The sequence below is a fragment of the Melospiza melodia genome, chromosome 1, assembly GCF_035770615.1.
Source record: "Melospiza melodia melodia isolate bMelMel2 chromosome 1, bMelMel2.pri, whole genome shotgun sequence".
Lineage (NCBI taxonomy): Eukaryota > Metazoa > Chordata > Aves > Passeriformes > Passerellidae > Melospiza > Melospiza melodia.
Genome location: NC_086194.1, coordinates 139,956,685 through 139,969,146, shown reverse-complemented (window position 1 = coordinate 139,969,146; position 12,462 = coordinate 139,956,685). Strand labels below are relative to the sequence as shown.

Here is a 12,462-nt window from a genome sequence, read left to right as displayed (position 1 = left end):
AGCTGATTATCTTTAAAACAGGAATGCCATTTCCCATTAACAAGTCACAGTCTCAGAAGCTGTAAAGTAGCAAGGCTCTACCGATTTAAACACCCATTAAGTCAACTTGTCAAAAATAAGCATTTCATTTTTTTTATTTTACATCAATTATTTCAGGTCCTAAATGTCCTAAAAGAAACAGATTCTAAACTGCATATTGGAAAATGAGATTTTTTTCCACTTGTGTTTACCAGTAGGTATAAAAGGAATGTTGTATGTTAAATAATTAAAGATCCTTTAACATCAACATATTTTATAAGATCTTGGAAACAGGAAATAAGCCATGCCAATTTCATGTTAGTAGTCTAATACAACCTTCACACAATTCAAATGCTATTGCTAGAAAAACTAATAAAATTGAAATAGTTGTGAAAGTGTCAGATAAAAGTGTCTCTCAAGTTTTTAAAGATTAAATATTTTACTGTTAGCAAATTTCAAAACATAATCAATATTTCTAGCACACAGTTAAGAACATTTATAATTGACCCCTTAAAATTAATTCTTTCTATTTTGAAATTATGACATCTTGAACTACTCTTTGATTATGCTTTCACTTTGTAACTTCACAGAATCAGAGAATGGTTTGGGCTGGAAGAAACCTTAAAGATCACCTGGTTCCAAACCCATTGGTTATAGGCAGGAATTCCTCCTACTAAATCATGTTGCTCAGAGCTCCATCCCACCTGGCCTTGAGCACTGCTGGGTACAAGACAACCACAGCTTCTCTGGCCAACCTGTTCCAGTGCCTCACTACCCACACAATCAAGGATTTCTTCTCAACATTTAATCTAAATCTCTCCTCTTTTAGTTTAAAGCCTTTATTCCTTGTCCTATCACTACATACCCATATAAAAAGTGCCTCTCCAGCTCTTTTACAGGCCTCTTTAGGTAGCAGAAGGCCACAATTAGCTCTCCCTGTAGCCTTCACTTCTCCAGGCCAAACAACAGCATCTCTCAGGCTGTGAGAGATGCTCCAGCCCCCTGAGCATCTTCATGGCCTCCTCTGGACTTGCTCAAACAGGTCCACATCCTTTTTACCTTGGGGGCCCCAGAGCTGAATGCAGCACTCGGGTGGGGTCTCACGACTGTGGAGTAGTGAATCCCAGAATCTTCTTAATTGCAAGGGAACCACAAGGATTATCAAGTCCAACTCTCCCATCTGGCCCACGTGAGGATCAAACCTTGACGGTGACCTCCATGTTACTAGCACCAGGATCTGACCAACTGAGATGATCTTAGAGGGGGAAGAAGCAGCTCCCTTAACCTCCTCCCTGCTTGTCTTCTGGTGCAGAATGTGTAAGATGCCTGGCAAAAAATCAGGGGCAAATAAACAATACTGTGGACTACTGATTTAAACCAAATGAAGAATATGGTCTTGCAAAGAACCAGCCTAGTCTATTTCTTTGCAAAATTACAGACCTCCTGTAGAGTGAATTCAGTATGCTAAAAAATAGTACGAACATTGAATGATTTAATAGAGTTAAATAAATATTATATGCTGGCTCATGTTTCCTTAATTTCATATAGCAATCAGGCCTGCAGATAAACCAATTATAATAATTTCTCTACACATAATTAACATGTTTCAATACCATAATTACTCAGTTTTATTTACACATGTTCTGTTTGATTTTGCTTTAATATAAGCTTTTCAGCCAGAAAGAAAAAAAAAAGTCATACATTCCCAGCTTTGCAGTATTATCTGATCCATATTAACTAACACAATTGAATTATGACTTAGGATTTTCAAAAATCCTTGTTATGGTCATTTAAAGGAAAATAAAATGCAACAGAGCCACACAAAAACATCTTGCTTTCAAATAAAAAAATATCCAGAATAAGGATATGATTCATACGGACTTATAAACTGTTTATTTTTTTAACAGTTCTTCTTGTGATAAAATATTTTCCAGAAGTATACGAAGACCACAAAATCAGTGCAACACACCAAATTGGCAAGATGCTGGAATAAACTACCAAGAAAATAATAATCTCCATTTGCTTGTGATATAAAGCAGCCATAATAACATGAGAGCCTGGATTTTAGACAAAAAAAAGATATGAGCCATATGTAGAGAAGGAAAACTGCGCCAGTATCTGATTTTGTAAAACTGCTGCTTTCAAATGTCAGGGTACTGAGGCAGTTGCTGGCAATTGGTGCTAGCTCCTAATTTAGGCACAGACACCAAATTATGCCTTATGTTAGGAGTGATTTTTATCCAGCACATTGTCCATAAGGGAAGGCCAGGCCCCCTAAGAAGGTGCATGTGAGACAGGGGGCCATATTTCATCATTACACAGGTAATCCAAGTCATAGCTCAGGCATCTAAATTGCTGCCTAGATAGGCAGCCATTTGGTGGAATTAATAGGTTCCATTGCACTTGCTAAGAGAACTGAAACAAGAGACTTGCTGATATTACAGACACTTGAACTTTTGCAAATGTATAAGATAAACGAGGCTAAGCAAAACCACAGCATTATTATCTGAGGTACTCTGAACTGATTACTCATGGAAATTATGTTATTCTTGTCTTTGAGGGGAGTAATTGTCTCAAGCACCATCGGTGTTATAATAGGGCATGAATTATTTGGAATACAATAGTCCAATGTTTAATAATTGGGCTGTTTTAATGTGAAGTTCTCAGTCAGACAAAAATTACTGAATAGTAGAACGGCTGAACCTCATGTAACAACTGAAATATCAGGCCAAAAGTCAAATGACAGGAACAGCACTGATGTGAGAGAGAAAATCTTGTGGGTCACACAACTGCAGAAGGAATCTCCGAGATTAAGTAAAGGTACCTAGTTACTTTACAGTCAATTAAGTATTTAAAATTGCATATTCTATTGAATATTGTAGTTACTACTGTCAGCTTTGCCAAGGGACTGCATTTTCCGCAGCATAATACATGCAAGAACGGCTTGTATGACCATGGAAGTGAGACCAGTTAGGACATAAATCAAAGTAGGGAGATCTTCACCAAACTCCTCCTGAGTGACAACATAAGGGAAAACAAGTGGTACCTTGTAGCAGGGCCCTTGGGCTACACAGGTCCCTGCTATGCTACAGAAACTGTTTTTGCTGCTCTCCTGATTCCCACTAGATGTTCCTGGGAGAGTTTAGAGTTTAGAGAGAGGGCTCATATATTTTTAAATCTAGTTTGGCAGTGGCTGCAGCTCTCATAGCTGTTAGCTTTATGAACCTATAAAAAAAATGAATTACAGCATCTTTACTGTCTGACACAAAACCCACCTAAAAAGGCTTCATTTGCATATATTGTAATTTGCAGTTCGTGCTCCATTATGAGCAAAACCTGTTCCTAAAAAGCTTCCCTCAACTGTGCTTACAGCTTTGTCATCTGCCTTGACCTCAGCTGCAACACTCCCTTTCTAAAGAGGATACAGCTTTCTCACCATTGTTATTGGCAAGATAAATATCCAAAGTATTTTAAAATATCACACCAAAAGCGTTCTCTGCCTCATTCTCTAAATAACTTAGAAGAATGATCAAATAAATTTCATTGCTACCTTCATTTTACATATACATTCTTTAAGTCCCAGTGAAGAATTACTTCTCATAGAATTAGCCTATGAAGCTTTCACCATATGACAAATAGCATGCATAATGTAGGACTACCACAAATAGGTCTATGTCATACCTTTTAATAAAAGCTGAAGATAAAAAACCTTGCTTACAAAGAAGAACAAATTGCAAGCTAAATTTTAGAATATTCCTCATTAATTTTTATAAATCTCTGAAACATCTCTTTACCAATAACCCCACACTTTTTTTCCTTACTTTTCAGAAATGGTTACCCCATCAAAGACATTGCAGATGTTCCAAGACACACAAACTAACAGATTTCACTCAGCCAGAATTGTCACGAACAAGGCGAGTTTTTCCTGCAAAGCAATCTGTTCTCCAGTTAAAGATCCACTGCAGCCTGCTTTTAAAGACTATTTAACAGTAAGTAAAACATCAGTACCTCCTTATTGCATAACTCTGGGTGAAACATGAAAACAAAAAAAAGGTGCATAATTATGCTTTCAGACCACAGTATATTTAACATGGTTTAATTACTGTTTAAGCAGTGTACTTACTGTGATTACAGTGAAGTTCATTACATCTACAAATAAAACACTAACTGTATTTCCTTCAATTAAAAAATAAAGTTTTCATATGTTTTCATCAGCATGTGAGTTAGATAATTTTTTCCTTCATCTGAAATATTGGCAGAGCAAGCTGGGTGAGTACTTCTAGGCATTTTATGGTTCCTTGATCCCATACATACCAGCTAGGTGTTTTTCCATGGTCTGAAGTTCTTTTGCTGCTAAGGAGTCCTTTAGGAGTTTCTGCCTTGGGGAACCTCCAGGTCTAACACTCACAGCATCCAAGGTCCAAACTGTCTGAGACTTACACAAATAAAAAGAAAATGGAATGCTTTTAATCCAGTTTCATATTTATAAAACAAACAATGAAAAGAGTGATGTCCCCATATTGGATCAGGAATCTGGAGCTTATTATGTAGAATATACAGAATTTATGCAAAATACTACAAAATATCATTTCTTAATGTACATAAAATAAATAGCAAGAATTAGTTAAAAGAAGCAGTTCTGAAATAACTCAGATATACACCTTCACATAAGCTCTTGCTCTATGCTGAGACATCATAACAGGACAAATTCCTCAATGATTTACATTCTCTGCAGTCCCAATTACTTAGTAAGCATTTTTTTAAATTACCATAACATTTGGCTCAGCATCTCTGCAAAGCTGCACTTCTGGGAATATCCTAGAATTTCCTAATCAAAATTTCCAGTACTATTTTATCACTGCAAGAAGTATTCCTTTCAGAAAAAGCTAAATCATCAGGGTTTGAATTACCAGTTACCATACCTGTTTGAAAGGGTTGTCAGCAAACAGACCATTGCCCCCCAGTCTCTTCTTTATTGAACACTGTGGTATTCAAAGTTATTTGCTTTTCCTGGAATCCACTAAATATAGCTTTAGGAAATTTTTGTAAGACATACTATGAGGTAAACTTGATAGATGTGTATGGGAAATGCACAGTAAAACATATGACCAATTTGTGCAAGACTTGCTCATGAAAAAAACCCCAAATAAAAACAACAAACAATAACATCAATTAAATAATTCTTGACTGAATCTGAAATATCTGAAATAAATTTTACATTATAACCTCACAAAAGCATTTCATCTGTAGTCTAGAAAGTTTTGTTCATTTCCTAAAGAAACAAGGCTTATGCAATGGTCATATTTTCATTCACCTCTTACTAATTTTTAAATCTTTCATTAAATGCTGAGCAAATTTAGAAAGGCCACTGTTTCAAAGACATTAAGCTGAAGTAATTTCAGGAGAAGAATGATTGATCAGAGGAGGGAGACCCAAACTGGTGGCCCCATTCACAGAGGGCACAGGGGACTCCACAGTCCACAATGCTGGAGCTGCATCACAGCTGACACGGGGCTGCTGTGGATCACTGCCCTGAGTGATGGCACTGCCCTGGCCAGACTCTTATCCCACAGGGAAAGGTGCAGCACAGTTCAAAGGGTGAGCACAAAAATATAGGTTTGGTATCATCTCTATTCACAAAAAAAAAAAGAAAAAAAAAAGAAAAAAAAAAAGAAAAAAAAAATAGAAGTGATTTAAACAAACAGTGTAGCTGCCTTCCCTTTTAGAAATAAAATGTTAATATGGGATATATTTTACATCATTCTTAATCCATTCAAAATAAACTCTGCTTTGAATGCAAGTGATCATTGTGAACCATGCATCTTAAAAAAAAGATAACACAGATTTATATTTTTAAAACAATAGCTATACTGTAATGCTGTTTATACGTATGCAAAAAAGCCCAGCCACATTTACCAGCATACAAAACAGTTTGAAGCTGCAGATAATTATTATTAATTAATAAAATTTTCTGTTCTTATTAATTAATAAAATTTTCAGAACAGTAACAACATTTATTTTTATTTTCCAAATTTTTTTAATGCTTATTCTTCCCTGGTTGAAGTTACTTCTATTTTATCCAATGCAAACACAGAGCAATAGCTGAATAAAACAGTAAATTACCCAGAAGTAAAGGCACCTTCAAACATTTTTATTTCAGACATATCACTAGACCTGATTCGCTTGTTCCCCTAAGAGGTTTTGAGCATTTTTGACTTGGGTCCTCACTGTGAATTCTCCATCCAAATAGCAAATTGTTTAGCTCACTACAGAAAATTAATCTCTATTAAATTACATTACTAAATAATTATTGCAAACAGATATTAATTATCCAATATCTATCTCTAAATGGAAGAAGATACTATTTTGTGATCAATTCCTCTGAAATAAATGAAACTAAATAAGAGATGGAAAGGGGGAAAAGGTATGTAAGAAAACTCCAATTTTTCATTTTTCAATATATTTTTAGATATTCTTTGTCCCCAGATTTTTATGGTGGAAAAAGGACATTTTTATTTGCATTTTATAGGGTATATTTTCATATCTGGGAAAAAGCATATGGAAAAAAAACCAACCCAGGGTTATAAGGATTAATCCTTTTTTGAAGATACAATTTCATTCATAAATACAACTTTGATGAAATATGGAATAAAAAATAGTCAGTGGTCTGTGGCAATACTTGACAGCCAAACTGCTCTTCTAATATTCTTACATTGGACTATTCAAGCTTATCATAGCAAATTATTATCAGCTTTCAGTAATTCCTTGACCTCCTTAAAACATATTTCCAAAGGTTAGCCTGATGAGATGATTTCATGTCCTTTCCATGTCCTGGAAATGCTCATGGAAATGGAGTTATCTTTCTCTTCTACAAACCTCTGCTGGTTTTGGGTAGATTTTGCTTTTACTGTACTTCTCTTTATGCACAGTAGTAATGTAAGACTCATACAAAACAAAGGTCACTGAGTACAGGAAGCTCTCTGCTGTTACATATTCAAACTCTCTTTCAGATACACAGTTCCAACACCCTGTTAAACCGGGACAACTTTGGATGAATTTTCCCCCAAATTTTGTAACTCTTCCTGTGCATCTTCTATTTTATGTTATATCGTATGCTTTCGACATTTTTTTCAGGCAATAACTTCACAAAAGATCAGAACAGTATTGCTATAATTTCTATGGAAGATGAGATATTTATTATTAGCAATTTCATTTCATAACAAATTATATGCTTGTAATAATAGTAACTTCCAATTAAATGCTTACCTAAAAGAGAATTAAAATTATCTGGGAAAAAAAGGGTATAAGAATTCATTAAAACAGTACTGTAAGCATTTTTGTTCTTTCTGTGAAGCTAAATATTCCATGGCTACAATCAGCAACATTTTTGGACGCAGGCCCAGGTCATTTTTGTATATATTTCTAAATAACACTTAGCATTAAAAAATATTTTTTAACATTTTGAGACTATGAGTTCATCTAGGTGCATAATGCATAAACACAGACAGAGGTACTCAGTGTCTCCAGCAAACAATTTATGCAACAGATCTTCTATTCCTAGAAGATAAACACAAGCTGAAAGTAGGGGATGTTATCAAGAAGGCTTTGGAAGCAGGTCAATTCAAATGCAAGGATAAATGAATTTGTACAGCTCTAGCAGAATTCCCTGATGTGCCTTCTCTCCAGTGGATACATAGCAGCACTTAAATATGTCACTTAGGAAAGAGATTCAGGTTTGCAAACCATTTATTTAAACATTCTTACTGCACTTCACCAAAACTCATCCCTTGTCTGCTGGCCAGTAACTGCAGAGATGAAACACTAATGTCAGTTAACTTAGACTTTAGTGATAATCACAGCAGACTGAATGTAGTTGAAAAATACAGCATGTATGTATGAAGTATGTGCATAGAATCCTTCCAATTATTTCAGCATCTTCCAAACTACCATTGCCCTTGCTCATTCATTACACTTTATAAATATTAGCACAAAATTTATAAATGGCCTATTTGCATTAACAGGATTAATGAGATCTAAGGATGGGGATGTTACTGAAAGACATTCTTGTCTTTCTAAATTGCAGAAATAACTCTGTGTCCTGTTCATCACCTTCAGACTTTGAAGGTGAGGCAGTGAGCTCTGCACCAGAAATATGTTCCAACAAAGTACTTGGGATACATTTGTCAGCTTTGAAGGTCAACTCTGTGTCAATTTCTTAAGTGACTTTCTTCACGTATCATCATAATTTCTTCACATACAATACATTCATTATTGCTTTTTTCTTCCTTATATCCCTTGGCCAAATAATTGCTAACACATAAAAAATTACACACAATAAGGTCAGAAATAATCCCTCTCATCACTGATTCCCCAAACTTCTGGAAAATACCATAACTTAGCAGGAATACCACAGTGGAACAGGAAAAAAAGGCAAGAAAGTTTTTTCAAGCTCGCTCTCTTTGCTTCAATCTGCAGCACAATGCGACACAGCATGAATCAGTACAGCTTTTGTCCCTCAAAAAAAGCCAGTGCAGAGGTGAATATTTTGATCCTACTGTTGAGCTGAATTGACCTGGGCTATGCAATACCCAGTGACACCTGGTGAGTTCTACAGAGATACAGATTTTCAGAATAGCTAGGACCAAGATTTAGGGCTCCAGCTTACCACCTGAAAATCAAGTACTTGTTAGAAAATAAATTATTCTTCCTTAATGGCCACAAAAAAAGTGTTAATAAACTATTCAGCATGTATTTCTGTGCCATTTTGGTCTGTTTCAGAGTAAAAACAAAGTATTCCTGTGCATGCCCTGTAGACGTGTGTGACCATGGTCACAAGGGTTTTCAGGGCGAGAGAGAGATGAGAATGTTGACCTCATGATCAGAAGGCTCGATTTATTATTTTATTATATATATATTACATTATAACTATACTAAAAGGAATAGAAGGAAAGTTCTCAGAAGGCTAGCTAAGCTAAGAATAGAAAAGAATGATAAGAAAGGGCAGCTGGCTCAGACCGAGAGCAAGAGCCAGCTCTGCCATGAGTGGTCAGTAAATCCAAACATCCACAGGAGACCAATCATGGATCCTCCTGTTGCATTCCACAGCAGCAGATAGCCATTGTTTACATTTTGTTGCTGAAACTTCTCAGCTTCAGCAGGAAAAAATCCTAACAAAAGGATTTTAATGGAAAGATGTCTGCGACAGATGTGGGAGACTACCTAAACTGAATGATAACTATGAAATGAGTAAAACGTAAAATCAAATTAGTTAGCAACTTGTAAGTATATGAAAAGTGGTTTTATAGTACTTTAGATTCTACTTGGTTTTGCTAATCAAATAGAAATTTTATTGATAGCTTCAGGAGATAAGTTTAAGGAATACACCTGGGCTTAGCTTTCTACGATAATACAGCTTTTCTTTGCAGAATAACTTAAATATCTTAAATAGACATTCGTCAGAGATCCCTCTAAATTAAAACAAAACAAACAAAAATACCCCCGCAACCCAAAACCTCTTTATTGAACCATTTGTTTACAAGTGTCCCTCCCACTCTGGCCAAGCAAGTGGCAAGTACAGATGTTCTGCAGCAGAATTAAATATTTCTGGACAGTCTATCTGAAATAAATTTTACATTATTACCTCACCAAAACATTTCATCTGTAGTCTAGGAAGTATTAAAAAATATTATTTTGTACAATATTTTGTTTAAGGATTCTTCATTCAACATGCACTTTCTATAAAGAGGTCACCCAATATTTGATGTTTCAGCTTCCATAATCTGGTCACAAGGACATAAGGTGAGCAAACCATCTGATACTGTAAAAATACAAGGCTTCTCGGAGCTCTGTTACAATATCAGCTGCCACCTCTAATCCCCTCTTCCACATTAGGGCCTGTTCTACTTGAAATGCCGTGTAATTGAAATTACAAGCTTTTGGCTTCCCGTGGCAGTCAGCCAGCAGCACATTTTACACTAAACCTTGCACTAAAAAAATGGTACTTTGAGTTAACTTACACACAGTTTTTCTGTTTACAGGAAAGCAGGAAGGAGGAAATATCTGGTCAACTGAGAATCACATTTGTTTCAGTTTTTGAAATGCAACCATAATAATTTTTTCTAAACTTCAGTTCTATTTACTGTTATTTGGATTAATATTTCTGAATTGGTCATGTCCAAAACCACAAAATTTTAGACAGGTAAACAAAGCATTCATTGATTTCCTTTTCTTATACAGATTTTCCTAAAGTTCAGAATATTTTTTCAATTTTGAATTATAGTCTATAGGATGAAATATTTTCTAACAAGAATATTTTCACCCAAGATTTTTTTTTTCTGTATATAAAAAATCTATGTCTAGTTTATGGACTATATTTGACATAAGGGAGGCCTCAACCAAATTTTGTCCAAGGTATGCAATTCAAACTCCTTTCCTAATTAGCTGCAGGAATAATCACTTATTTCCCAAGAACCTTGATATTACGCTTTTCTAACCATCTTATATTGTTAAATTACCTAACAATGGTTAAACATACACATTTGTGTAGGGATTTTTTTACTACCTGTAGAAGAGTTGAAGCCATCTAATATTAACTTATTATATTTATAGAAGATTTAAATTTTGAAGTTAAAATCTGAAATTTCACCACTAAGCTCCTGAATTTTATATAATTACAAAATTCAGCTTGGATTTGAAAACTTTTGTATCGGAACGCACCAATTTGAACATAAATATGTTCATAAATTTCTAATTTGAACATAAATGTGCAAATAAATATGATCTAAATATGATCCTTATAATTCCTACTACCACAAAGTTGCACTGCTGTTGTTCCTGATGTGGCAGAGCTATCTTGAAAGAGCTATTTGAATGAATAAACTGCTAAATGCCAAACAGTGACCCCAACCCAGTAAATAGTTTATAGATTTAATTAAATGCAGAAGTTTGGATGATTTCTGTTGATTATACTCAAACAAGTAATTCAGTTACTTCATATTATTGTTCTAGGGGAAAAATGGGAAAAGCTATGAAAATTTCTAACCAAAAGAACTGAAATCATGCAACATTGTAATATTATTGTATACAACATATATTGACAGCAAGAATAAAGGCTTAGTTTTTACTTGTGCATGAAGCTTAAAGTTTTTACAAACTGAATTAAAGAATTTATGCATTCATCACAGAAAACCCATGTCTGTATTTCTTCTATGAAAGCAAATAATATGTTTCAAAGCAGTAGGGAATACAGGAAAAAAAACCAAAACACTTCTATAAAACACTTTATTACAGTATTTTTTACACAGTAATAAAGAGCAAAATCCAAAGGCACATTCATGCAGAAATGCTTTTTGCAGTTGGACAACTTTTTCTTCCAGTTTCTGCTGCATTTGGATTGCTTTGCCTTACATGGATAATTTACAAAGAAAAATATACCTTTTTATGTGCATGTGCAAGGCACGATTGACATAAAAACACCCCAAAAATAAGCACAAGTCCTGTTAGATCCAGGTGGTAAAAGAAACAAGTCAGAGAGAAGGCAAAGGCTACTCCATGTGATCTGCTCAGTGCCTGTGCCCTGTTTCTATCTGATAGGCATGGTAAAGTTAGCAGCTTCCTCTGAAACCCTGCTTTTCCATTTCTGCTAGAATTCCAGGTCCCTTAAATTTTTCCTAGTATAACTTCTGTATTTTGTTAGAGTCTTATTTTACTTTATGTTTCTGGAAAATTTCTAAACATTTGGCTATCAAACTTTGTGCTCACCATAGCGAAAAAATCTCAAGAAAAAGATTTTGCATTTTGTCTGACACTTTTCGTTACACAAAAGTATTTTCCACGCAGTAAACTGGGATTTCTAAGGATGTTTTGAATGGTTGTTTCTACTTTGAATTCTTACAAAACACTTGGGGAAAGTGCTGATTCCCATAAATTCTTCAACCAGATTTTTGCCAGCTTTACTCACTTATTTGCCCAGAATGCCTTGTTTGGGGTTGTGCAGCCCTGAAAATCTAAGTTTTCAATTTCTCAAACATTAACCCTTTTTATTAAAAATACAGCATAGCAAAATATTCTATTTTTAAAAGTACAAATAAAAAGGTCTAACTACAAAAACCAGGGTTTTCAGAAATAGAACAGTAAAAATAGACAAAGCTGCAAGAAAATCATAATATAACCATAGTGTAAATTACATGAAACACGTAACAGACATAGATGTTGTGTTGCATATCTCTTTTGAGTAGCAGTATCCAGACTGTTTTAGGATCCACATTAAAGATCTTACATGTGGATTCATACATGGGACATGAAAAAAAAAGAACCCAAAGGTTTTTTCTAAAAATCCTTATGCATAATTCTTGCTCTTTTGTCCTACAATTTTTCTCACAACACTTATCCTCTGAAGGCCAAGGTACCTTTGAGGAAAATTTGTCAAATATAGATTAGCAGAGA

The 12,462-nt window shown here is 34.8% G+C and overlaps 1 protein-coding gene across 6 annotated transcripts in view; it reads right to left on the bottom strand.

Annotated features, from left to right (window-relative positions):
• The window catches only part of C1H8orf34 (chromosome 1 C8orf34 homolog), a 150,080-nt gene that overhangs the window by 16,620 nt on the left and 120,998 nt on the right, over positions 1–12,462 (bottom strand). For all 6 annotated transcript variants that reach the window (XM_063169905.1, XM_063169906.1, XM_063169925.1 and 3 more), the window contains one exon: positions 4,333–4,453. In XM_063169905.1, coding sequence (XP_063025975.1) covers positions 4,333–4,453 — 121 coding nt within the window. The remainder of the gene's footprint in view (positions 1–4,332; positions 4,454–12,462) is intronic.